At 38.7% G+C, this 27,749-nt stretch overlaps 1 protein-coding gene and 1 long non-coding RNA gene across 3 annotated transcripts in view; both read right to left on the bottom strand.

Moving 5' to 3' along the window:
• Positions 1-3,713: 3,713 nt before the first annotated feature.
• LOC122211214 lies at positions 3,714-11,187 on the bottom strand. Its single transcript, XR_006198562.1, has 3 exons — positions 11,042-11,187; positions 10,756-10,828; positions 3,714-4,088 (listed from the first exon to the last, which is right to left on the bottom strand). It is a non-coding gene; the product is annotated as an uncharacterized LOC122211214 (long non-coding RNA).
• A 13,010-nt stretch (positions 11,188-24,197) lies between these two features.
• Positions 24,198-27,749, bottom strand: part of PRKDC (protein kinase, DNA-activated, catalytic subunit) — a 214,591-nt gene continuing 211,039 nt past the window's right edge. For both annotated transcript variants that reach the window (XM_042923148.1, XM_042923150.1), the window contains 3 exons: positions 27,332-27,520; positions 26,631-26,770; positions 24,198-24,729 (listed from right to left, as the gene is read on the bottom strand). In XM_042923148.1, coding sequence (XP_042779082.1) covers positions 24,525-24,729; positions 26,631-26,770; positions 27,332-27,520 — 534 coding nt within the window. In that variant the 3' untranslated portion in view covers positions 24,198-24,524. The remainder of the gene's footprint in view (positions 24,730-26,630; positions 26,771-27,331; positions 27,521-27,749) is intronic.

Below are 27,749 nucleotides of genomic sequence, written 5' to 3' on the forward strand. Positions count from 1 at the left end.
TCTCTCAAAATAAACTTAAAAAATAAAAAGATATTTTCCTATATATAAAAAAACAAAAACTAAAGTGAACTTTCTCAAAATTCAAAACTTTTGTGCTTCAAAGGACACCATTGAAAAACAGTGAAAAGAGAAGCCAGAAAATGGGAGAAAACATTTGTAAATCATATAACTGATAAAGGTCTAGCATCCAGAATATACAAAGAGCTGTTACTCTCTCTCTCTCTCTCTCTCTGTCCCTTGCTCACTTGTGCCCTCTCTCTCTCTCTCTCTCAAATATAAAATAAAATAAAATAAAATAAAAGCATGAGCCCCACTTTGGGTGGGCTCTAGCCCCACTTTGAGTGAGCCCCCCTTCTCTCTCTCTCCCTCTCTCTCTGCCCTTTGTGGGATTCTCTCTCTCTCCTTCTCTCTGCCCCTCACTCGTGCTCTCTCTCTCCCAAAAAAAAAAAAAACAAAAAACAAAAAACAAAACAGCTGAAAACCTGGTTTTGAAAATGGGCAAAAAATTTGAGTAGACATTTCTCCAAAGAAGAATATAAATGGCCAACAGGTTTATGCCAACAAAACAAAAAACCTCAGTGTGATTAAGTGAAATGCAAATCAAAACCACAATGAGATACCATTTCACACCTACCAGGATGTCTACTGAGTAAAAAAGGAAAATAAGTGTTTATAAGGATGTGGGGAAATGAGAACATCACACATCGCTGGTGGGAACGTAAAATAGTGCAGAAACTGCAGAGAACAGTTTTGGCAACTCCTCAGAAAGTAAAACATGATCCACCAACCCCACTACTGGTTGTATACACCCAAGGAATTAAAAACAGGCATTCACACAAAAACTGATACACAAATGTTCACTATTCACAATATCCCAAAGATGACAACAACCCAAGCAGCTGTCAATAGATGAATGCACAGAATCTGATGTATCAGTACAGTGGGATCTTATTCAGCCGCAAAAAGGAACAAAGTACTGATGAACCTTGAAGACATTATGCTCAGTGGAAAAACAGCCAGACCCCAGAAGTCACATATGGGATGATCCGTGTATGTGAAATGTCCAGAGGAGGCAAATCCATAGTCACAGGTGGCCCACTAGTGGTTGTTAGGGCTTGGCGGAGGGCAAGATGGGGAGTGGCTGCTTACTGGAAAGAGGTTTCCTTTTGGTGTGTTGAGAACTTAGAACTAGGTATAATGATTTCATAACGTTGTGAATGTACTATATACCTCTGAATTATACACTTTAAAATGGTTAAAACGGTGAGTTTAATGTTACATGGATTCTTTCTCAATAAAAATGTAAATACACATAAGTACACACAAGGCTTATAATTCAGCCATTAATGTAACAACGGAGAGCACGAGTCTTTAGGAAATAAACATAGTCAATTTTTTTTTTTTTTTTAGGATTTTATTACTAAGTAATCTCTACACCCAATGTGGAACTTGAGTTCACAACTCCGAGATCAAGAGTTGCACGATCCATCACCGACTGAACCAGTAAAGCGTCCCAACGTAATCAATTTTTTAAAAAGAAAATCGAAAGCTTCAGGTTACTGTTTAATTGGAAACCTTTTTTTCTTAGAGAATATAAAATTTTGATGCATCTCATAATCAGTTTCATCTTAGATCAAGTGTGATACCTCAATTATAGAACATATTTTTGTATTATTATTTATTGACATACATGGCTTTTACTAGGTGAATGCTCTGAGATTATATTGTATTGAGGTATTGCCCTCCCAAAGAGCCATGTCCCTCTGAGTTAAGTCTGCATGTCTTTTTCTCTCTCACGTAAAGTAAGTCCAGAGATAGGTCATTCGGGGCTGTTTTGTGCTACACGGTAAGGGAGCCATCACTGTTGTTTCTCTTCCACCTTTGGCACCCTCTCACCCTGATGCATGCTGTGACTCTGTATGACAGCCTGCAGGAAGGAGGCACGAGGATAAAGCCTCTCCCCGCCAGCATGCTTCCTCAACCTTGCAAATGATGCTGGGAAATAGACTTTATTCCATGTGCAGCTTCCAATCGGTGTTTCTTAGGAACAATAGGAACAATGAGCCTACCCCCAATGCAGATCTTGGTTTCTAATAACAGAAACTAGGGCTCCTTGGAGAAACAGGAAACACAAGAGGCTGGAACATCTTGTAGTGACAGAAAGAAAGTGAATTTGAACAACCAAATGACACGGTATCAGATTATACACCAAAGTATATAATACATACAGTAAATCTACACCGATATAGATTATCCCATATAAAAATAAAGGAAGAGGGATAAATTTTCCTCATTGTGATTGTCAGTTTTGTTTAAACTTGGCTAGGCTATATTTCATGATTATTCAAACACTATCTGGGTGTTGCTGTGAAGGTATTTTATAGATGAGATTAATAACTACAATCAATTTTTTTTAATTCCAAGTCATCCAAATTAGCTTCAATTTACTTACTAGTTTTAAGTTAAAGTTGTTTAAATGTTTATTTTTGAGAGAGAGGGAGACTGAGCACAAGACAGACGGAGACACAGCATCCAAAGCAGGGTCCAGGCTCCAAGCTGTCAGCACAGAGTCCCAGGCAGGGCTTGAACCCACAAACTATGAGATCATGACCTAAGCCAAAGTTGGATGCTTAACTGACCAAGCCACCTAGGTGCCCCTATTTTTTTTAATGTTTATTTATTTTTGAGAGAGAGAGAGAGAGAGAGAGAGAGAGAAGAGAGAGGGGCTGAGCACGAGTGGGGGAGGGGCAGAGAGGGAGACACAGAATCTGAAGCAGGCTCCAGGCTCTGAGTTGTTAGCGCAGAGCCTGATGCAGGGCTTGAACTCACAAATGGTGAGATCATGACCTGAGCTGAAGTCAAACAATTTAACCGACTGAGCCACCCAGGCACCACTACAATCAATTGATTTTAAATAAAGGAGAGTATCCTTGGTAATCTGGGTGGGCTTGATGTAATCAGCTGAAAGGATTAAGAGGTATCCCTGAAGAAGAGATTGTCCATGGGGACTGCTTCACTGCAAGCCTGAGAGTTCCAGCTGTCCTTCCAGACTGCTGCCCTACAGATTTCAGACTTGCCCAGCTGAACCACAGCATCACATAAGGCAATTGCTTGCAGTAAATCTCTCTCTCTCCATATATGTGTATACGTACGTGTGTACATGTGCCTACATGTGTATCTTACCGGTTGTGTTTTTTGGCTTGAACCTTGAATGATGCACTGAAGAATTTGAAATATTATCTATAGATTGTCCCCTCACCGGGAGCTTCCCCTTGAGTATGAGCTGGACTTAATGCTTCCCTTCCAAAGAATGGAGTATGGAAAGGGAAACATATTAACTCTATAGTAGAGGAAGCTGGTAGCACCACTTACCAGGTGATCAGGACCAATATCACCAGTGATGTCAGGTGATGTCACATAGCCCTGATATACTAGGATGAGAAGGGCACATCACCTCCATTGTTGTCTTCTCCAAAACCCATATCCCAATGCAACTATGAGAAAAACATCAGCACAAATTGAAGGACTTTTAAAAAAACTGCCTGACAAGTACTAGTCAAAACGGTCAAGGTCATGAAGACAAGTCTGAGAAACTGTCACAGATCATAGTAGACTAGGCATGACAACTATATGTAATGTATATTTCGTTCTCAAATGAAACCCAAATAAAGTCTTTAGGTTGTTTTTTTTTTTTAATTGGAGTTTGTGTTTTCTTAAGCTAGGAGGATTGAAACTGTGTCTATCCAGAGCTACCAGGTTCTGCCCCTGAGATAAGGGCCAGCTGCATAGCCAGGAGTCTGTAGAGCCCTGGGGGCACAGGGTGAGGCAAGGAGTTCGGCCTTCAAGCACAAGGAGCACTGTGGCGTCTGTAAGCCTCCCACAAGGAGACACAACGGAGCCATCTCTAGCCACTGGAGGCAGGGATAGGGTGGGGTCCACACTCCTGAGAGCCAGCTGACTGTGGAAGGAGCAGACCTTCCTCTTCCTCTGAACTTGGTTCCCTGTGGTGTCCTTTCTGCAAAAGCTTCAGGCAGTCTGAGGTATGCTCGGAGATGGAGGAGGTTATGGTGGGGTCGGGGTGATGGCACCTGCAGCGCGGTGAGAACACCCTGTGAGAAGGGACGACCCCGGGGCCTTCCCACTACCACTGCTACGACCGTCCTGCCCCGGTTTACTCCAAATGCGTCTGGTCTTTTTGCCCAGAAGACCCCGCCAAGGCAGGGGGGCCAAGAACAATTTCTGTCCTCAGGTGGAGGGAGGACCTTCAGAGACTCTGACTCTCAGGGGGCCTGGCCAGCACGCCCACGGGTGGTTCTAGATTTCTGAGGCAAGTGTGTTGGTGCTGGCTGCAAGTTCTGTCCCTCCTCTCATTTATATAACCTTTCCAATTTACTAAATCTGCCATAATTTATAACATTTCCTTCAGGCTTCATTTTAGTTACTTTATTTCCCACCATTGCATCTGATTTCCCTCATAACGAAATAGGAAACACCCAAATGGTTTGATCCTTTGGCTTTCTGTTGTCTACAACATCTTTCTACACAAGATTTTCATTTTTGATCAGTTCAACCCATTGTTTTCTTCTTCACCTCAAAGAAGAAAAAACACAATAATATTTTTCATTCACTACTTTGTGTGTCAATAGAGTTTAAGCAAATTCAGTTTATTGTTATGAAGTTAATGTATGAATTAATCCCACAGTTAATTAGAAACAATATTTTATCCATAATATAAGCAATTAATACATCTTCCACATGAAGGAATAAAATCAGCTGAAGGCAAAACCTTGGCTTCTCTGACTGACTGACTAGGGCCTGGCAGGTGCAGGATGGAACTGAGGGTCTGACTATTCACATTTAAAATTCTCCATCAAGGAGCACCTGTGTGGCTCAGTTGGTTGAGTGTCCGACTTCGGCTCAGGTCATGATCTCACAGTTCATGAGTTCGAGCCCCGCGTCAGGCTCTGTGCAGACAGCTCAGACAGAGCCTGGAGCTGCTTCGGATGATGTGTCTCCCTCTCTCTCTCTGCCCCTCCCCAGCTTGCACTGTCTCTCCCTCTCTCAAAAATAAATAAACATTAAAAAAAAAATTTTTTTTTTAAATAAAATTCTCCAACAAGAGACCGAGCTGTAACTGAGCAGAGGAAAACTGCCAGGTTATCTCAGGGAAGATTCAGTATCAAACTGCCTTTTTACCTTAAAAAAATTTATTTTGCACCTGATTACTGAAGGATACCATCACATGTTAGAGGTTTAAGAAAAATTAAGAACAAGAATTTAATAACGTAGAAGATGATTCTTAAAAGTACAAACACCAATTTTTAATAAAGCAAAATAGAGGCTTCTAAGTGGCCTAAAAATCCCAGCAAAAAGTAACTTAAGCTTGACTGGGTGTCATCTGCCTTATCCTAAAAATGCACAATCCAAGCTTATCCTCCTCTGTTCTTCCCTGCCACTGGATCAACTGCGGCTTACTTCTCTTTCCCAGCTCCCAGAGACTAGCTTTCCACTTTCTGCACTCATCACCAGTAGCTCTTTCCAAGAAAGATGCCTCTTGAAACTTTCCAGCTGATGTTAAGAAAAATAACTGGTGTCTAGAAAGAAAGAGAGAAAAAGAGAATGAGAAAGACTTCCTTCTTATTTTGCAAATAGGGAGGTAGCTGGCTTTAGCCTGAGAAATGGTAGGTTCATCATAGCCTGAGAATGGTAGGTAGGTATGGATTGTTGACAATGCAACTTTGACACACATAAAAGTGATTCATTTACACAACTGTGGTCATGAAGTCAAAGGGAATTATTTGAATGATACAGAGGAATTAAAATCATGTCTTCCACAAAGTGTCAGCATTGTGCTTGTAAAAGTTCCTATCTCCAGCAGCTTCCATAGTATTCTGTGCGCCCTCTTGCCCACTCAAGAAAAATCTGTGGCAGCATTTGAAGTGACACTCTCACTTCTTTTAACTGACTAGCTGGGGAATGTGACAACGCAGACTAAAAGTTGAGGGTGTAGAGTAGAACTCCAATGAGTTCTTTCAAAGTCATAGCCAGAGATTAATTTTATACCTAGTGACTTTTGCTTATCATATCACAATAAGGAAGTAAGGGTCATGAAACTGGCATAAATCTTAGTTTTACAGTTAGAATTTCAAAGGGTTATTCTATCTCATCTTTTAAAAAATTTTTGAAGTTTATTTATTTATACTGAGAGAGACAGAGACTGCATGAGTGGGGGAGGGGCAGAGAGGAAGACAGAATTCCAAGCAGGCTCTGTACTGTCAGCACAGAACCCAACATGGGGCTCGAACTCTTGAAACCATGAGATCATGTCCTGAACCAAAACCAAGAGTTGGATGCTTAACTGACTGAGCCACCCAGGTGACCCTCTATCTCATTTCTTAAGTAAAATACATCCATTCCTAACAATCGTAATTGAAACAATCATAATCAAATTCTATTTTTGCTAACAGAGTCACACAATATAAGAAACTAAATAAAATTTAATCAAGAAATAACCCAAAAGGGTAAAGAAAAGGAACCTAAATGGGTGAAACAAGAAAACCAAGAGAACACCCTAGTTTATACCTAATGTTCCCTCTTCCCGTGATTCTCAAATGCTTGACAAACACCTCAAAGGCAAAGTTAAACTAATACCTGGATTCAGTAAAATCAGTAAGTTCAGAGCCTTATTGACCTACTACTCATTTTCAACCTTTAAGAACCAGCCAGTCATAAACAGTGTCTATCATATATCATATACGATATACGATATCATATATCATCTACCGGTGGCCAAACAGAATTTTTTTCCAGAACTGTTCTTAAGCTTCAGTGAATACAAATACAAGGAGATGAGGCACCTGTCATGGGAAATATTGTAGAGAACATGCCAGAATAGTAGCCACTAGCCACATACGGCTATTTAAATTAACAATACTTGATCCTCATTATTTGCAGGTTCTGTGTTTGCAAAAATTCACCTACGCGCTGAAATTCATGTTTAATCCTCAAATTGATATTCACAATGCTTTGTAGTCATTCATGGACATGTATGGAGCAGCAAAAAAATGTGAGATGGAATGTTCCCGGTGGAGGTTGCGTAAGGCACAGTTCTGCCCTCTTGTTATTGTCTCATACTGTAAACAAGTTCCTTTTGACGTCTATTTAGTGTGATGTTTTTAGAATTTTTGTTGGTGCTTTTTCTGTTTAAAATGACCTGGAAGCATAGTACTGAAGTGCAGTAAAGCTGTGATGTGCTTTGAGAAAATAAGTGTGGTAAATCAGTTTTGTTCAAGCACAGTGAAAGTACTGTTGGCTAGGAGTTCAAGGTTAATGAATAAAAAATATATATTAAACAGGGTGTCTTTATGAGAGTTGAAACAGATGAAACAGAGGCTGAAAAGATAATAGAAAAGATAAAAGAAACTGAGAACTGAGTTTTAAAAAGATAAATAGACAAACCATTAGCAAGATTCACTGGTAAAACCTGAGAGAACTCAAATAAACTCAGAAATAAAAGAAATGTTACAATTGATACCACAGAAATACAAAGGATCATGAGACCACTATGAAAAATTATATTCTGGTAAACTAGACAAGAAGAAATGAATTCCTAAAAAGGTACAACCTGCCAAAACTGAATCATAAAAAAACAGAAAATCTGAACAGATCACTTACTAGTAAGGAGAAGGAATCACTAATCAAAAATCTCCGAACAAATAGAAGTCCGGGACCAGATGACTTCACTAGTGAATCCTATCAAAATTTTAAAAGAACTAATACCATTACTTCTTGAATTCTTCCAAAAAATAGAGAAGAGGAGGGAACTCATTTTATGAAACCAGCATTACCCTGATACCAAAGCTAGACAATGACACCAAAAGAAAAGAAAATTACGGGCCAATATCCCATAATATCCACAAAATATTAGCAAACCAAATTAAACAACAGAGGAAAAGGATCATATACCATGATCAAGTGGGACATATTCCAGGGTTGCAAGGATAGTTCAACATCCACAAATCAATCAATGTGATATACCCCCTTAACAAAACAAGGGATAAAAGTCATACAGTCATCTCAGGAAATACAGAAAATGTATTTGACCAAATTAAATATCCACTTATCAAAAAAAAAAAAAGCACACTATCATAAACTGGCTATAAAAGGAACATATCTCAACATAATAAAGGCATTTACGACAAGCCCACAGTTACCATCCTCCTCAATGGTGAAAAGTTGAAAGCTTTTCCCGGAAGATCAGGAAAAAACAATGATGCACACTCTTGCCACTTTTATTCAACATAGTATTGGAAATCCTAGCCAGAGAAAATAGGCAAGAAAAAAAAAAGGCATCCAAATCAGAAAGAGAAAAGTAAAACTGGTATTATTTGCAGATGCCTTATCATACACAGAAAACCCGAAAGACTCCAGGGAAAAACTGTTAGAACTAATCAATAAGCTCAGTAAAGTTGCAAAATACAAAATCAATATACAAAAATCAGTTGTGTTTCTATGGGCAAATAGTGAATATCAAAAAGAGAAATTTAGTAAATAATCCTATTAACCAATGCATGAAAAAGGGTAAAGTGGCTAGGAATAAATTTAACCAAGGAGGTGAAAGACCTGTGCACTGACAACTGTAAAACATTGATGAGAGATAGTGAAGAAGACACAACCAAATGGAAAGATATTCTGTGCTCATGGATTATAAGAATTGATATTGTTAAAATGTCCATACTTCCCAAGGCAATCTACAGATTCAATGTAAGTCCTACCAAAATTCTAATGGTATTTTCCACAGAAATAGAACAAACAATCCTCAAATCTGCACGGAACCACAAAAGATCCTGATTGCCCAAAGCCATCTTAAGAAAGAACAAAGCTGGAGGCGTCACACTTTCTGATTTCAAACTATATTACAAAGCTATAGTAATCAAAAAAGTGTGGTATTGGCATAAAAACAGATACATAAATCAATAAAATAATAGCTCAAAAAATAAACCCATGCAAATATGGTCAATTAATTTATGACAAAGGAACAAAGAATATGCAGTTGGGGAAAGGATAGTCTTTTTAATAAATAGTGGGAATACTGAACAGCTACATGCAAAAGAATGAAACCAGACCTGACATTACACCATATGTAAGAACCAACTCAAAATGTATTGAAGACTTGAACATAAGACATAAGGCCATAAAACTCCTCGAAGAAGACAAATCAACCATCACTCTTGGCAATGATTTCTTGGATTTGACAATGAAACAAAGGTAATAAAAACAAAATTAAACAAGTGAGATTACATTAAACTAAAAAGCTTCTGCACAGCATAGGAAACCATGCAAATGAAATGAAATGAAACTATGGAAATGAAAAGGTAAGGCACAGAAGAGGAGAAAAAATTTGCAAATGATATATCTAATAAGGCGTTAGTATATAAAGAACAGGAAAAAATTAGAAAACATGACTTATAAATGAGCAGAGGAACTGAATAGACATTTTTCCAAAGAGGTACAGATGGCCAACAGACACATGAAAAAAAGGTGTTCAACATCATTCATCATCAGGGAAATGCAAGTCAAAACCAAAATGAGTTATCACTTCACACCTCTCTGAAGGGCTAGCATCAAAAAGATGGGAGAAAACAAGTGTTGGTGAAGACATGAAGAAAAAAGAACCATTGTGTACTTTTGGTGGGAATGTAAATTGCTATAGCAACTATGAAAAACAACTAAATAGAACTACCATATAATCTGGCAATTCCACTTCCAGGTATTTATCCAAAGGAAATAAAACACCAACTTGAAAAGATATGAACACCCCCATGTTCACTGCAGAATTATTTACAATGGCCAAGACATGGAAGCAATCTAAGTGTCCACTGATGGACAAATGGATAAAGAAAAAGTGGTGTGTACGTACACACACACACACACACACACACACACAGGAATATTATTCAGTCATAAAACAGAATGGAAGCTTGCCATATGTAACAACATGGATGGACCTTGAGGGCATTGTATTAAGTGGAATCTGTCAGAGACAAATATCCTATGATCTCACTTATATGTGGAATCTAAAAAGTAAAACAAAATAAAACAAATTCACAGATACATAGAACAGAAGATTGGTGGTAGCCAGAAGCAGGGGTAAAGGGTGCACAAAAGAGATGAAGGTGGTCAAAAGGTACAAATTTCTAGTTAAGTCAGTCCTGGGGACATAATGTACAGCATGATGATGAATAAATAGTAAAGTGCTTTAAATACAAACACACATGAAGCAAGTTGTATACTAATCATTTGATGAAAATGTTCTGACCAGTGGCTTACAGAAACCTAATCCTATTTATTTCCCCTGGGATCAATTGTTCCATATTCACTAATCAGTGTTTGTGGTGACTTTAGAGAACATTAATCACTGTGAATAACAAGACTTGACTATACTTTAAATTAAATGATTTAAAATTCAGGCATTAGTTACAATAGTCACATATAAAGGGCTCAAGAGCCACATGTGGCTAGTGGCTAACATACTAGATATAGAAGATTTCCATCAGTGCACAAAATAAGTATTGAACAGTGCTGTTTTATAGTTATTCTAGAGAATTACTAGAGGGCTAGCAAGTATTCAGAGAACAAATCCTGATCCTCTAGGTCTGGTCACAGGCCACTTCTCCTAGTGGCAGTAACTTCTGGACTACCCTTGATGTAGTGTTTTCTCACTGTACATTATGGATCTTTGTATACAAATATTACCTTCATTTCCTGAGTTCTGAACACCTGTGGTTTGGCCTCTCCTATAATACATCTTCATTCCTCACCTAGTGATCTTCAAAAACAGATGCATATAAGAACTCAACTGCAGAAATTCCCAATAGCCAGGAGCAAAAAAAAGATAATCCAAGTTACGACATGGAAAATAAATAAGAACTCTCCAAGAATCAGTACCTCCACTGAAGCAACCAGTAAACTGAAAAAAAAAAAAAAAAAAAAAGGCAGAATCAATGGTTTTTGGAACTCTGGATTCTAATCAAGTACTTACAGAAATCAGCGTAGGACTCATTGAAGAGACTGAAAGTTGGATGGAAGTGTCGTACTGCTTTGTTTACCTGCCCACCACCCTCCACTTCCCAGGTTTCAGCAGTGACCATAGGGACAGGAGGCCATGTTCTTGATGTGGCTTGCTGGTGCTGGGGTCAGGGGTGGGGGGTAGCAACACGGACCTTGTTCTAAAACAATTGTAGTTGTGCATTTGACCTGTCTGGTGATGACCTGAGGGACCATCACAGACACTTCCCTTTGTTTTGCACCCTCAGCAGCGTTGCAAGAGGTGTCAGACAAATTTAAAGACATACTACCCATGGGTACCTGCGGCCAGGGAGGGTAATGGGGCAGTTAGCAGAAAGAAACAACAGCCTGGATAGGAGGAGGCTGAGAAGGATCATCCTTGGAGGAATAAGGGCTTTGAAGAGCTCCTGAGTGCACTGTGCTTGCCAACGCCTGACATATGCTCAGAAAAGACCTGAGAGAACCTAAGACATATACCTCTAGCCAGAGGGTTACCTGGGTGGCTCAGTTGAGTGTCCCACTTGTGATTTCAGCTCAGGTCATGATCTCGGAATTCATAGGATTGAGCCCCATGTTGGGTTCTGCACTGACAGCTCAGAGACTGCTTGGGATTCTCTCTCTTCTCTCTCTCTGGGCACTTGGGTGGCTCAGTCAAACAAGCGTCCAACTTCTGCTCAGGTCATGATCTCGTGGTTCATGGGTTCAAGCCTGGAGTCTGCTTTGGATTCTGTGTCTCCCTCTCTCTGCCCCTCCCCAACTCGTGCTCCGCCTCTCTCTTGAAAATACATAAACATTAAAAAAAAAAAAACCAAAAAACTTATACCTCTAGCAAGTCCTTGGGTTCCAGACAATCAGGAGGTGAAGGCTAAGGGAGAGTTGCGGGTAGGCTGGTTGAACATTCAAGAGTACCCCAGGTCAAAACCAACCTGCAAAGTATGGGAGAGGGTTTTTTCCTTTATTTTATTTATTTATTTATTTATTTATTTATTTATTTATTTATTTATTTTTTGGTGACAGATATTTAAGGAAATCTCTGTCATTGGCTCACTGCTGAAATAGTATAACAGTTTGATGATCACACATGACAAGGAATATAATCTCTGCAAAACAACAACAAAAAAAAGGTGTTTGGAAAAGTCGCTTTAAAAATAGACTCCTGGTAGGGGTGTGTGGGTGGCTCAGTCAGTTAAGCGTCCAACTCTTGATTTCACAGTTCATGAATTTGAGCCCTGCATCAGGCTCTGTGCTGACAGCGTGGATGGAGCTGGAGACTGCTCGGGATTCTCTCTCCCTCCTTTCTCTACCCCTCCCTCACTCATGCTCTCTTTCTCTCTCAAAAAAAAATAAAATTTTAAAAAAATTAGACAACTTCAGCTCTCAGGAAACAAAAACAGTAAGCCTTGGGGAGAGAGAAAAAAGAGTTTTCCAGCATTATGATATTCGAAATATCCAGTTTTGAAAAAAAAAAAATAGATCACAAAGCTTACCAAGAAACACTGGTAAAGATAACTATATACATAAATATTGGTTTGTAAATCCAGTTTGTGTTTATATAATTTAAAAGACAAATTCCTAAAATAATACTAATAAGACTAAATTAATGGAGATATAATATACAAAGATGTAAATTGTAACAACAACACAAAGTGGGAGAGAGGATGGAGATTTCCTGGAGCAAAGTTTTTGTACGCTATTAAAACTAAGTATTAAGTCAAACCGTGTTGTTATAAAATTAGGGTGCTAATTATAATCACCAGAATAACCTCAAAGAAAAAACTTGAAAACATACAGAAAAGGAAACAAGGAGGGAATTCAGATAGTACATTACCAGAATTCGTCAAACACAAAAGAAAACAGTGCTGGAAGAATTCAGGGGAAAAAGATGATACTTGAAATCAAATAGAAAAACGACAGAAGTGCTTCTTAATCACTTGAAATGTGAATGAATTACACTCATTAATTAAAAGAAAGAAACTGGCACAATGGATTATAAAAACATGATCCAATTATATACTATATACAACTGAATCATTTTATTTTTATCTTTTAAATATGAAATTTATTGTCAAATTGGTTTCCATACAACACCCAGTGCTCATCCCAACAGTGCCCTCCTCAATGCCCATCACCCACTGTCCCCTCCCTCCCACCCCCCCAATCAACCCTCAGTTTATTCTCAGTTTTTAAGAGTCTCTTATGGTTTGTCTCCCTCCCGCTCTAATTTTTTTTCCCCTTAAGTTTCTCAGGATCCACATATGAGTGAAAACATATGTTATCTTTCTCTGTATGACTTCTTTTACTTAGCATAACACTCTCCAGTTCCATCCACGTTGCTACCAAAGGCCATATTTCATTCTTTCTCATTGACAAATAGTATTCCATCGTATATATAAACCACAACTTCTTGGGGCGCCTGGGTGGCTCAGCCAGTTCAGCATCCAACTTTGGTTCAGGTCATGATCTCATGGTCCGTGAGTTTGAGCCCTGCGTCGGGCTCTGTGCTGACAGCTAGGAGCCTGGAGCCTGCTTCAGGTTCTGTGTCTCCCTCTCTCTTCCCCTCTCCTGTTCATGCTCTGTCTCTGTCTGTCTCAAAAATAAACATTAAAAAAATTTATAAACCACAACTTCTTTATCCATTCATCAGTTGATGGACACAGGCTCTTTCCATAATTTGACTATTGTTGAAAGTGCTGCTATAAACATTGCGGTACAAGTGCCCCTATGAATCAGTACTCCTGTATCCCTTGGGTAAATTCCTAGCAGTGCTACTCCTGGGTCATAGGGTACATCTATTTTTTCCTTTTTTGAGGAACCTCCACACTGTTTTCCAGAGTGGCCACACCAGTTTGCATCCCACCAACAGTGCAAGAGGGTTCCCGTTTCTCCATATCCTCTCCATCTATAGTCTCCTGATTTGTTCATTTTAGCCACTCTGACTGACATGAGGTGATATCTCAGTGTGGTTTTATGTGTATTTCTCTGATGAGGAGTGACATTGAGCATCTTTTCATGTGCCTGTTGACCATCTGGATATCTTCTTTAGAGAAGTGTCTATTCATGTCTTCTGCCCATTTCCTCACTGGATTATTCGTTTTTCAGGTGTGGAGTTTGGTGAGTTCTTTATAGATTTTGGATACTAGCCCTTTGTCCGATATGTCATTTGCAAATTATCTTTTCCCATTCCGTTGGTTGCCTTTTAGTTTTGTTGATTGTTTCCTTTGCAGTACAGAAGCTTTTTATCTTGATGAGGTCCCAATAATCACTTTTTCTCTTAATTCCCTTGCCTTTGGAGATGTGTCAAGTAAGACTGCTGTGGCTGAGGTCAGAGAAGTGTTTTCCTGCTTTCTCCTCTAGGGTTTTGATGGTTTTCTGTCTCACATTCAGGACCTTCATCCATTTTGAGTTTGTGAATGGTGTGAGAAAGTGGTCTAGTTTCAACCTTCTGCATGTTGCTGTCCAGTTCTCCCAGCACCATTTGTTGAAGACACTGTTTTTTCCCCATTGGATATTCTTTCCTGCTTTGTCAAATATTAGTTGGCCATACATTTGTGGGTCCAATTCTGGACTCTCTATTCTATTCCATTGGGCTATGTGTCTGCTTTTGTGCCAATACCATGCTGTCTTGATGATTACAGCTTTGTAGTAGAAGCTAAATTCTGGGATTGTGATGCCTCCCGCTTTGGTCTTCTTCTTCAAAATTACTTCGGCTATTCGGGGTCTTTTGTGGTTCCATACAAATTTTAGGATTGCTTGTTCTAGCTTCAAGAAGAATGCTGTTGCAATTTTGATTGGAATGCATTCAATGTGTAGATAGCTTTGGGTAGTATTGACATTTTGACAATATTTATTCTTCCCATCCATGAGCATGGAATGTTTTTCCATTTCTTTGTATCTTCTTCAATTTCCTTCATAAGATTTCTATAGTTTTCAGCATACAGATCTTTTACATCTTTGGTTAGATTTATCCCTAGGTATTTTATCCTTCTTGGTGCAATTGTGAATGGGATCAGTTTCTTTGTCATTCTGTTGCTTCGTTATTAGTGTATAAGAATGCAACTGGTTTCTGTACATTGATTTTGTATCCTGCGACTTTGCTGAATTCATGTATCAGTTCTAGCAGAATTTTGGTGGAGTCTATCGGATTTTCCATGTATAATATATCATCTGCAAAAAGTGAAAGCTTAACTTTATCTTTGCCAATTTTGATGCCTTTGATTTCCTTTTGTTGTCTGATTGCTGATGCTAGAACTTGCAACACTATGTTAAACAATAACGGTGAGAGTGGACATCCCTGTCGTGTTCCTGGTCTCAGGGAAAAAGCTCTCAGTTTTTCCCCATTGAGGATGATATTAGCTGTGGGCTTTTCATAAATGGCTTTTATGATGTTTAAGTATGTTCCTTCTATCCCAACTTTCTCGAGGGTTTTTATTAAGAAAGGATGCTGAATTTTGTCAAATGCTTTTTCTGCATCGATTGACAGGATCATATGCTTCTTATCTTTTTTTTATTAATGTGATGTATCACATTGATTGATTTGTGAATGTTGAACCAGCCCTGCAGCCCAGGAATGAATCCCACTTGACCATGGTGAAGAATTCTTTTTATATGCTGTTGAATTCAACTTGCTAGTATCTTGTTGAGAATTTTTGCATCCATATTCATCAGGGATATTGGCCTGTAGTTCTCTTTTTTTACTGGCTCTCTGTCTGGTTTAGGAATCAAAGTAATGCTGGCTTCATAGAATGAGTCTGGAAGTTTTCCTTCCCTTTCTATTTTTTGGAACAGCTTGAGAAGGATAGGTATTAGCTCAGCCTAAATGTCTGGTACAATTCCCCAGGGAAGCCATCTGGTCCTGGACTCTTATTTGTTGGGAGATTTTTGATGACTGATTCAATTTCTTTGCTGGTTATGGGTCTGTTCAAGCTTTCTATTTCTTCCTGTTTGAGTTTTGGAAGTGTGTGGGTGCTTAGGAATTTGTCCATTTCTTCCAGGTTGTCCAGATTGTTGGCATATAATTTTTCATAGTATTCCCTGATAATTGCTTGTATTTCTGAGGGATTGGTTGTAACAATTCCATTTTCATTCATGATTTTATCTATTTGGGTCATCTCCCTTTTCTTTTTGAGAAGTCTGGCTAGAGGTTTATCAATTTTGTTTATTTTTTCAAAAAACCAACTCTTGGTTTCATTGATCTGCTCTACGGGTTTTTCTAGATTCTATATTGTTTATTTCTGCTCTGATCTTTATTATTTTTCTTCTTCTGCTGGGTTTGGGGTGTCTTTGCTGTGCTGCTTCTATTTCCTTTATGTGTGCTGTTAGATTTTGTATTTGGGATTTTTCTTGTTTCTTGAGATAGGCCTGGACTGCAATGTATTTTCCTCTCAGGACTGCCTTCGCTGAATCCCAAAGCATTTGGATTGCTGTATTTTCATTTTCATTTGTTTCCATACATTTTTTAGTTTCTTCTCTAATTGCCTGGTTGACCCATTCATTCTTTAGTAGGGTGTTCTTTAACCTCCATGCTTTTGGAGGTTTTCCAGACTTTTTCCTGTGGTTGATTTCAAGTTTCATAGCATTGTGGTCAGAAAGTGTGCATGGTATGATCTCAATCCTTTTATACTTATGAAGGGCTGCTTTGTGACCCAGTATGTGATCTATCTTGGAGAATGTTCCATGTGCACTCGAGAAGAAAGTATATTCTGTTGCTTTGGGATGTAGACTTTTAAATATATCTGTCAAATCCATCTGTTGCAATATATCATTCAGGGCCCTTGTTTATTGATTCTGTGTCTAGATGATCTATCCATTGTTATAAGTGGGGTATTAAAGTCCCCTGCAGTTATCACATTCTTATCAATAAGGTTGCTTATGTTTGTGATTGTTTTATATATTTGGGGGCTCCCATATTTGGCACATAGACATTTACAATTGTTAGCTCTTCCTGATGAATAGACCTGGTAATTATTATACAATACCCTTCTTCATCTCTTATTATAGCCTTTAATATAAAGTCTAGTTTGTCTGTAGAAGTATGGCTACTCCAGCTTTCTTTTGACTTCCAGTAGCATGATAGATAGTTCTCCATCCCCTCACTTTCAGATCTGAAGGTGTCCTCAGGTCTAAAATGAGTCTCTTGTAGACAGCAAATAATTGGGTCTTGTTTTTTCATCCATTCGAATACCCTGTGTCTTTTAGTTGGAGCATTCAGTCCATTTACATTCAGTGTTATTATGAAAGATAAGGGTTTAGAGTCATTGTGATGTCTGTAGGTTTCATGCTTATAGTGATGTCTCTGGTACTTTGTGGTCCTTGCAACATTTCACTCACAGAATCCCCCTTAGGATCTCTTGTAGGGCTGGTTTAGTGGTGATGAACTCCTTCAGCTTTTGTTTTTTTGGGAAGACCTTTATCTCTCCTTCTATTCTGAATGACAGACTTGCTGGATAAAAGATTCTCAACTGATATTTTTTTTTCTGTTCATCACATTGAAGATTTCCTGCCATTCCTTTCTGGCCTCCCAAGTTTCAGTAGATAGGTGTCTTATGGGTCTCCCTTTATATGTTAGACTAGTTTATCCCTAGCTGCTTTCAGAATTCTCTCTTTATCCTTGTATTTTGCCAGTTTCACTATGATATGTCACGCAGAAGATAGATTCAAGTTATGTCTGAAGGGAGTTATCTCTGCCTCTTGGATTTCAATGCCTTTTTCCTTCCCCAGATCAGGGAAGTTCTCAGCTATGATTTGTTCAAGTACACCTTCAGCCCCTTTCTCTCTTTTTCTTCTGGAATTCCTATGATACGGATATTGTTCTGTTTGTATCACTTAGTTCTCTAATTCTCCCCTCATACTCCTGGATTTTTCTTATTTTTTTCACAGGTTCCTCTTTTTCCATGATTTTATCTTCTAATTCACCTATTCTCTCCTCTGCCTCTTCAATCCAAGCCGTGGTTGTCTCCATTTTATTTTGCAGCTCATTTATAGCATTTTTTAGCTCCTCCTGTTTCTTAGTCCCTTGATCTCTGTAGCAATAGATTCTCTGCTGTCCTCCATACTTTTTTCAAGCCCAGTGATTAATTTTATGACCATTATTCTAAATTCTTGTTCCATTATATTGCTTAAATTGGTTTTGATCAATTCGTTAGCTGCCGCTACTTCCTGGAGTTTCTTTTGAGGAGAATTCTTCCGTTTCGTCATTTTGGGTAGTCCCTGAGGTGACTCCAAACTGCAGGCACTTCCCCTGTGCTGCTTGGAGTAACTTGTGTTGGTGGGTGGGGCCACATCCCGATGTCTGTCCCCAGCTCACCGCTGGGGCTATAGTCAGACTGATGTGTACCTTACCTTCCCCTCTCCATGGGGCAGGACTCACTGTGGAGTGGTGTGGCCCCTGTCTGGCCTATTTGCACATTGCCAGGCTTGAGGTGCTGCTTCAGTGGGATCTGGCGTATTAGCCAGGGTGGATCCGCAAGGTGCACTGCGGCGGGAGGGGCAGACCTAACTAGCTTTGCTATAGGTGGTCCTCTACGGGAGGGGCCCTGCAGCATGGGGAGGGAGGCAGGCCTGTCGGAGGGATGGATCCAGAGAAGCACAGCATTGGGTGTTTGCACGGTGCAAGCAAGTTCAGTGAGGGGAACTGGTTCCCTTTGGAATTTCGGCTGGGGGATGGGGGAAGGAGATTGTGCTTGCCAGCGCCTTTGTTCCCCCGCCAAGCTGATCTCTGTCTCCCAGGGCTCAACAACTCTCCCTCCTGGCGTCCCCTCTCCCTCCCCGCTCACAGAGGGCAGGGCTGTTGACTTTTAACATTCCAGATGTTAAGTCCCACTGGCTGTCAGAACTCACGCAGCCTGGCCCCTCCACCTTTGCAAGTCAGACTTGGGGGCTCTGCCTTGCCAGGTGGGCTGCCCCTCCACCACCCTGGCTCCCTCCCGCCAGTCTGAGTAGCACACGCCGCCTCTCCGCCCTTCCTACCCTCTTCCGTGGGCCTCTTGTCTACGCTTGGCTCTGGAGAGTCTGTTCTGCTAGTCTTCTGGCGGTTTTCTGGGTTATTTAGATAGATGTGGGTGGAATCTAAGCAATCAGCAGGGAGGTGAGCCCAGTGTCTTCCTCCGCCGCCATCTTCCCAGAACTCCCAATCCAACTGAATCATTTGAGAGCCAAAGTCACAAACAGACTGAAAGTGAAAGAGTGGAAAAATATGTTCCATGCACTAGTAACCAACAGAAAGCTGACATGGCTACTAATATCGGAAAATAGACTTGAAGTCAAAACCTGTGAGAAGAGACCCAAAAAAGCATACTATATGTCAGTAAAAAGGTCAATCCATCAAAATCATTAAGATACACACACCAAAAAGCAATCCCCTTCCCCCAATATGAAGCAAACACTGACAGAATTGAAGGGAGTAACAGACCTACAATAACAGTTGGTGACCTCAAGACCCCAATTTCAACAATGGAGAGACAGAACATCTAGGCAGAATAATAAGGAAATTGAAGACTTGAACAGCACTATAAACCAACTAGACCTAACAGACATATAGAACACTCCACCCATAAAAAGAAGAATGCACGTTCCTCTAAGCAGGCATGGAGTATTCTCTAGGACAGACCACATGTTAGGCACCAAAGAAATCTAAGTAAACTGAAAAAGATGGAAATCTTACAAAGTATCTTCTCTGACAAAAATGCAATGAAGCTAGAAATCAATAAATAAGGAAGAATAGAAAATTCCGAATATTTGGAAATTAACACACTCTTAAAACAGTGAGTTAAAAAGGAAATCACAAGGGAAATTAGAAAATAGCTCAAGACAAATGAAAACAAAAACACAATACACCAAAACACAATAGTCACATTTCACACCTAGGTTAAAAAAGAAAGATTGCAAATGAATAACCAAAGTCCACACCTTAAGGAACCTAAAAAAAAAAAAAAAAAAAAAAGCAAACAAAACCCAAAGCTACTAAATGAAGGAAATAATAAAGATTAAAGCACAGATAGAGTATAGAAAAATAACAGAGAACCAACAAAACCAAAAGTTGGGGCTTTGAAGATGTCAAAGAAATTCATACACCCTTTAGACTAAGGGAAAAAATACATAAATAACTAAAATCAGAAATGGAGAAAGTTGAGGATACTATGAATCTTACAAATATAAAAATACTAACATGTCAGATAATGTAATTCAAAAGGGCAAATTCCTAGAAACATATAAATTATCAAAATTGACTCAAGAAGAAATAGAAAATCTGAACAGACCTATTATCTGACAGGATTGAACTAGCATAAAAAACCTCCCAACAGAGACATGAAACCATAAAACTCCCAGAAAAAAATAGGCAGTAATCTCTTTGACATGTCACAGAAACATTTTTCTAAATGTCTCCAGAGGCAAAGAAAACAAAAGCAAAAATAAACTGTTGGGAAAACATCAAAATAAAAAGCTTTGCACAGCAAAGGAAACAATCAACATAAGGAAAAGACAACCTACTGAATGGGAGAAGATATTTGCAAATGATATACCCAATAAGGGGTTAATATCCAAAATATATAAAGAACTCCTACAACTCAACACCAAAAAACCCCAAGTAATCCAATTAAAAATGGGCAGGGATGCCTACGTGGCTCAGTTGGTTAAGTGTATGACTCTTGATTTCGGTTCAGGTCATATCTCACGGTTCCTGAGTTTGCCCAATGTCGGGCTCTGTGCTGACACTGTAGAGCCTGCTTAGTATCCTCGCCTTCTCCTTCTCTCTCTCTCTCTCTCTGCCCCTCCCCAACTCACACATACTCTCTCAAAATAATAAACATTTTTAAAAAATGGGCAGAGAACCTGAATAGATATTTTTCCAAAAAAGACTTAAGTATGGACAACAGACACATGAAAAGATGCTCAACATCACTAATCATCATGGAAATGCAAATCAAAACCACAATGAGATATCACCTCACACCTGTCAGGACAGCGAAAATAAAAACACAAGAAACAAGTGTTGGCGAGGATGTAGAGGAAAAGGATCCTTTGTGTACTGTTGGTGGGAGTGCAAACTGGTCTAGCCACTGTGGAAAAACAGTATGGAGTTTCCTCAAAAATTTAAAAATAGAACTACCCTATGATCCTGTAATTCCACTACTTGTATGTACCTAAAGAAGACAAAAACATTAATTTGGAAGTATATATACACCCCTATGTTTATTGCAGCATTACTTACAATAGCCAAAATACGGAAGCAGCCCAAGTGTCCATAGATTGATGAATGGATAAAGAAGACGTGGTGTATATACAATGGAATATTACTCAGTTGTAAAAAAAAGAACAAAATCTTGCCATTTGCAACAACATGGATGGACCTAGAGGGTAAAATGCTAAGTGAAGTCAGTCAGAGAAAGAGAAATACCATATAATTTCACTCATATGTGGAATTTAAGAAAACAAAGAAAAAAGGCAAATAAAAAACCAGACTCTTAAATACAGAGAACTGGTGGTTGCCAGAGGGGATGGGATTGGGGGGAGGGTAAAATAGACAAAGGGGATCAAGAATACACTTATCTTAATGAGCACTCAGAAAGTACAGAATTGTACACCTGAAACTAATATAGCGTATTGTATTCAATTAAAAAAAAAAAAAAAAGAAAGAAAACCAAGACAAAAATAAATACAAAAAAAATCTCCCAACAAAGAGAAGGCCAGCACCTAGATGACTTCACTGGTGAATTCTACAAAACACGTACAAAAGAATTAATACCAACCCTGCTCAAACTCTTCTAGGAGATATCACAGAAGGGAAAACTTCCTAACTCATTCATCAGAGACCAGTATCTCTTATGAACTCTGATGCAAAAATCCTCAACAAATTACCAGCGAACAGAACCCAACAGCATATCAAAAGGCTTACTCACCATGGCCAAGAAGGACTTATCCCAGCAATGCTGAGATGTTTCAACATCTAAATATCAATCATTCTAATACACATTCATAGACAAGAAAAAACAGGTCCAACTCCATTAATGCAAAAAACAAAAAAACACTGACAAAACAACACTATTTGATGATGAAAACCTCAGCAAACTAAGAACAGAAAGGAACTTTGTCAATATGATAAAGGGACATTTATGTAAATGTCCCACAGCTAACACAGTACTCAATGGTGAAAGATGAAAATGTTCCCCTTAAGATCAGGAACAAGAGAAGGATGCTCATTATTCAACATTATACTGGATGTTCTAGCCAGAGTAATTAGGCAAGAAAAAAGAAATAAAAACACTCAAATTGCAAAAGAAGTTAAACTATATCTATTATCAGAGGACACGATCCTATGTAGAGAAAATCCCCCAAATATTCATATTGATATTATTCATATTTCCTTATAATAGGACAGATGTCTTCTTTTATTTCCTGGTTTCCAAACCAAATATCTTTATTCAGCAAAAACCATAGGGTTGAAGTCTGGAGATGAGGTATGGGTTAGACATGTAGTCTCCTGTGTGTAATGAGGTCCTTTACCATCCTCAGTGGTTGTGCAAGTGTCTCTGAATACTATATACAGTAACTTTTTACCACATTCTCATGGGTTCAGATATAATTTGAAGCAGACAGCTATGAAACTGGACTCATCTTGCAACAATGAACTTTTACTGATATGAAAGTAGTCCTTAAAAAACAGAATTTCTCATAACATGGGAATCTAGTTAATGAGTATATCTCACATCATCAGGACTCAAGCAAATATTATGGTTAATTAGTTGTTACAGAAAACAATATATTATAATCAACTCAACACCAAGGTAGGTTTGTTTTGGTTGTTTTTGTGCTTAGCAAAAAATATTTACTAGATCAGGTGTATACTGGATTTTTCACACACGTGATCACTTATTTTTCTTTAGAGATGAAATTTCTTTAGTTGAATCTGACACCATTTGTTGAAAACATAATGGTTTATTAAAAAAATTTTTTTTTTAATGTTTATTTATTTTTGAGACAGGCAGAGACAGAGTGTGAGCAGGGGAGGGGAAGAGAGACAGGGAGACAGAATCCAAAGTAGGCTCCAGGCTCTGAGCTGTCAGCGCAGAGCCCTACGTGGGGCTCGAACTCACAAACCAGAGATCATACCCTGAGCCAAAGTTGGACGCTTAATTGACTGAGCCACCCAGGTGCCCCCATAATGGTTTATTTTTAATGACGTAATGCATTCAAGCTGTATTTATTAGAATGACTTTGTCAAGTACATTTTATACATGAACATGTTGTTTTTGAAACTGCCTGAGAGCTATATATATAGCTATATAACGAGAGTTTCCAAATATAAATGTTTAAAGAAATAGTAACAAAAAGCTAAGAGCCAACCTGAAAACAGTTCAGGGGTTTGCCGGATTAGAGGAGGGGCAGTGATTCTATGAAGGAAAGAAAGCCATTTTTGTTTCATAATTTGATCTTGCTGTTTTAAAATGCATGTTCCCTGGGGTGCCTGGGTGGCTCAGTCGGTTGAGCGTCCGACTTCAGCTCGAGTCATGATCTCACGGTCCATGAGTTCAAGGCCCGAGTCGGGCTCTGTGCTGACAGCTCAGAGCCTAGAGCTGCTTTGGATTCTGTGTCTCCCTCTCTCCCTGCCCCTCCCCTGCTCATACTCTGTCTCTCTCTCTCAAAAATAAATAAACATTAAAAATTTTTTTAAAAAATAAATAAAGTGCATGTTTTCTCTCCAAATAAGGAATTCATTTCCAATAGGGATTTCTTTTTTCCCCTACAACTGAAATGCTCTGTGCTACCCCATCATCACACTTGCAATTTCTGAAGCTACTGGATGCAAAGCACATTCATCTATCTTCCTGTTGTGGATCAGGGTAGCAAAAGTGAGTGCTAAGACCAATGTTTTTCTCTCTCCTAAATACTTTCTCTTCTAGAGAACAATTCTATCATAAAATGTCTAAGTTAGAAGAGAATAAAATGAGAAAAAAAACTAGAAAAATATCGAAAAATATCGTAAAATATCAAATGAAATCATTTCTAAATATTATAAGCCATATCATTCCTTATTATTCCTGTATTGCTAATATAACATCGTATCATAAAATCTTAGTGATGAAGTCTTCTGGGTGTTACTTCCAATGCGCCAAATTACTAATGACAACACTGCATGGGATGTTCATACTTAAACCATTTATTAAGATAGCTGGTTTATCTAAGTCATAGCACTTGTAATATGCTATATTCTTGATTTAATACTTATACAAGCTTAGATATATTTTTCTATTATAATTCTAGTCTTTGTTTATAATCTAATCATTCATTTATACCAATATTCACTTATTCATCATCATCTTGATTAAACTCCTGCTACGAGACTTTGCCACTAAATAGATTTCTTTAGTGCATCAGGAAAATCAGCACATTGATTGCTGTAGGTGAGAGTTGAGATTCTTTAAACACTTTTCATGCTTTTTATCCACTGACTCCCATAGTCTTCACATCCAGGGCTCCCATCCTATCCAAGTTCTGCCAAGGATATTGGGGTCCGTTGCTTGGTCAATCAAGCACTTCACTTGAGCCTCTTCTGACAGCCCACTCTCTGGTTGTTGGGCACGGATGTTGTGATCTTTGTTCCCTCGTGCTACAGCCACATAATCTGCAAAGGCAAGTACGTTCTCATGGCCCAGGAGGAGCTCATCACTGGAAAAAAGATTAAACAAACTCAAAATCATGAACCATGCATTATTTTTCCTTTGTTGCCTTCATTCCTAGCTATCCTATCCAAACGTTTCCTCTCATCACTTATAGAACATTTTCTGTGGTTTATGATCTTGAAATCAAGAGACTGGATTTGTAGGAACACAGAACACAAATAATGTTGCTATTAATATTTGTCTACAGGTGCCTGGCTGGCTCAGTTTGTAGGGCACGTGACTCTTGATCTCAGGGTCATGACTTTGAGTCCCATGTGGGGCACAGAGATTATTTAAAAAAAAAAAATAAACAAAGCTCATCTACTAAAAAATCCTAAAAGAAATAAATATATATCTATATATGTAAACATTTGACTGCAAGTTTCTGTGTAAATGTATACTTTCATTTCTCTTTGGTGTGTGCATAAGACTGGACTGAAATTACAAGCTCAAATGGTGATTCTATATTTAACTTTCTGAGGAAATGCCAGACTGTTCGTAGCAGCTGCACCATTTAACATTCCCATCAGCAACATACAAGGGCTCCAAATTCTCCACGTTTCCCAACACATGTTATATTCCACTTTTTTATTATAGCCATTCTAGTTGGTCTGAAGTGGTACCTCACCTGCATTTCCCTCATAACTAATAATGTCAGGCATCGTTCCATATGCTTATTGGCCATTTGTACACCTTCTTTACAGAAATGCCTGCTCAAATCCTTTGGTCATTTTTTAAAGGGGTTGTTTGTCTTTTTACTGAGTTGTAAGAGTTTTTTTTAATGTATTCTAGATACAAGTCCTGTATCAGCTGTGACTTTCAAATACTTCCTCCCATTCTGTGGGTTGTCTTTTTACTTTACTTTCTTGATGGTATCCTGTGAAGCACAAAACTTAAATTCTGATATGAATTTACCTATTTTTTTTTCTTTTTTTTGCTGTGCTTTTTGGTGTTATACTTAAGAATGACAAAAGTCATTGCCAAATCAGGTCATGAAGATCTACCCCTGTGCTTCTGAGTCTTTTATAGTTTTAGCTCCTACATTTAGGTCTCTGATCTATTCTGCATTAATTTTTGTGTATCGTGTGGGATAGGAATCAACTTTTGTTCCTCTGCCAGAGCCATTTGTTGGAAAGACCACTGGTACCCCTGTCAAAAAAACAACTGACCACAGATTGCCAGCTACTATTACTTAATTGTAAAGTCCAGCTTTTATCCCTCTTGTGAAACATCTCTATAAATTTCTATTTGCTTTAGACCTCAATAAGAAAAATTTTCTTTTACGTTTATTTGAGACAGAGAGAGAGAGAGAGAGAGAGAGAGAGAGAGAGAGAGCACGCATGCACGTGTGACTGGGGAGGGGCAGAGAGGAGAGAATCCCAAACAGGCTTCGAGCTGTCAGTGCAGAGCCTGATGCACTCACGAACCATGAGATCATGACTGGAGACAAAATCAAGAGTCGGATGCTTAAGTGAGCCACCCAGGCGTCCCAACAAGAATATTTTTGAGGCTAACCTAAAGGCTAACTCAATTTGGATTCTTGCCAACAATGTGGATTCTCCACACCTGTGTGCTGTGCCAACCCAGATCATATTTTCTCCTAAAAAGGACAAAAGCAATTTTAAACTCTAAATCTCCTCTTACATACTAATATTATTGTAATTGCCTAAAAATGCTCCTGCTGTTCTTCACATTGGTACTGGTTATTCCAGGCACCGACTTGAAGCCTGAAGACTGTGCCAAGAGGGCAGAGGCCAAGTACACAGGCTTCAGAGATACAGACTCTGCCCGGCCTTGCAGAAGTTCACCTCCTTAAGCCATGCTTTTTTCATAAAGCCATGCTTTATGTTAGTCATTCTTTAGTAAATAGTAGCGTGTTGGTGTTTTGTTCACAAATAACCATCTTACCAAGTAATAACTGCCGGATTAGCACCTGCTAACTTTCTCTTAGCATAATGTATTTTCTGGCGGGGATACCAATTCTTTTCAGTTACGTTTACTTCTTGAATCCATGATCCTCCTTTTTTTAGCATTTTCTGTTCAAAATTCTAAAGGAAAAGAACATGATGTTCTCTGCTTATTATAACAGTATATATGATCACATTAAAACACTGAACCAGTAATGATTTTAAAATAAATATCTATAACTAGGGGGAGCTTTATAACTTTTTATACACATTCTAATAGTAGTAATACAAATAACAGGGACAACGACATCCCTATCAAGGAGGCCATCACTAAGCTTCATTCTTTTGGGGCTTACTATTTATGAAAGCATCATGTATCTTTATAATCAAGGAAGACTTCACATGAAACAGATTTTAAGCTAAAAGTTGTCTCAGAAATCAGACCTAAATCACCAATAGGTCTACATTAACTCCTCATTAGAAATACACTCATTTGAAACAACAGTTTTCTCCAAATGAAGATTATGTCTCTTATCTGGTTTACAGGTCAACTGACCCCAAATGTTAACTTTAAGAAATACTGCACAAAACAATGTAAATATTTTAATAAACAAAATTTGATACATTTCCAACATATGACAGGAGATGCCAGATCAGTCACTGGTATGTTGTAATGAAAGTAAAAAGAACAAATAACCCTACTTTCCAGTCGAAGGAAGGTTCCTTTACAAACACGTCCATGGTGTTGATAAGCAGGTCTGAGTGTGAGCGGAAGGCTCTCAGTGCATGCACCATGACACTGCACATAATACCTGCTTCTTTCATTGGTAACATCAGATTGATAAATTGGCGAGTCAGACGAAAAGGCATCAACTCAGGGACAGGCAGAAACTAAGGAGGGAAAAACATGGACAAGAAGGAGGACATATGAACTAGAAACCTCAGGGAAAAGGCACAGAGCATCTTCTCATAGTTATTGTTCACAGTGAGAAATGATATCGGCTGCACAGATGTGAACCCACTGCGCCCAAGAGTACCCAACACAATCATCTTTGCACAAACCTGTGTGTGTGTGTAGGACCACACAGCCTGCAGGGATTTATAAGTGCAGCTGAAAATA

This window comes from Panthera leo, chromosome F2 (genome assembly GCF_018350215.1).
Source record: "Panthera leo isolate Ple1 chromosome F2, P.leo_Ple1_pat1.1, whole genome shotgun sequence".
Taxonomy (NCBI): domain Eukaryota; kingdom Metazoa; phylum Chordata; class Mammalia; order Carnivora; family Felidae; genus Panthera; species Panthera leo.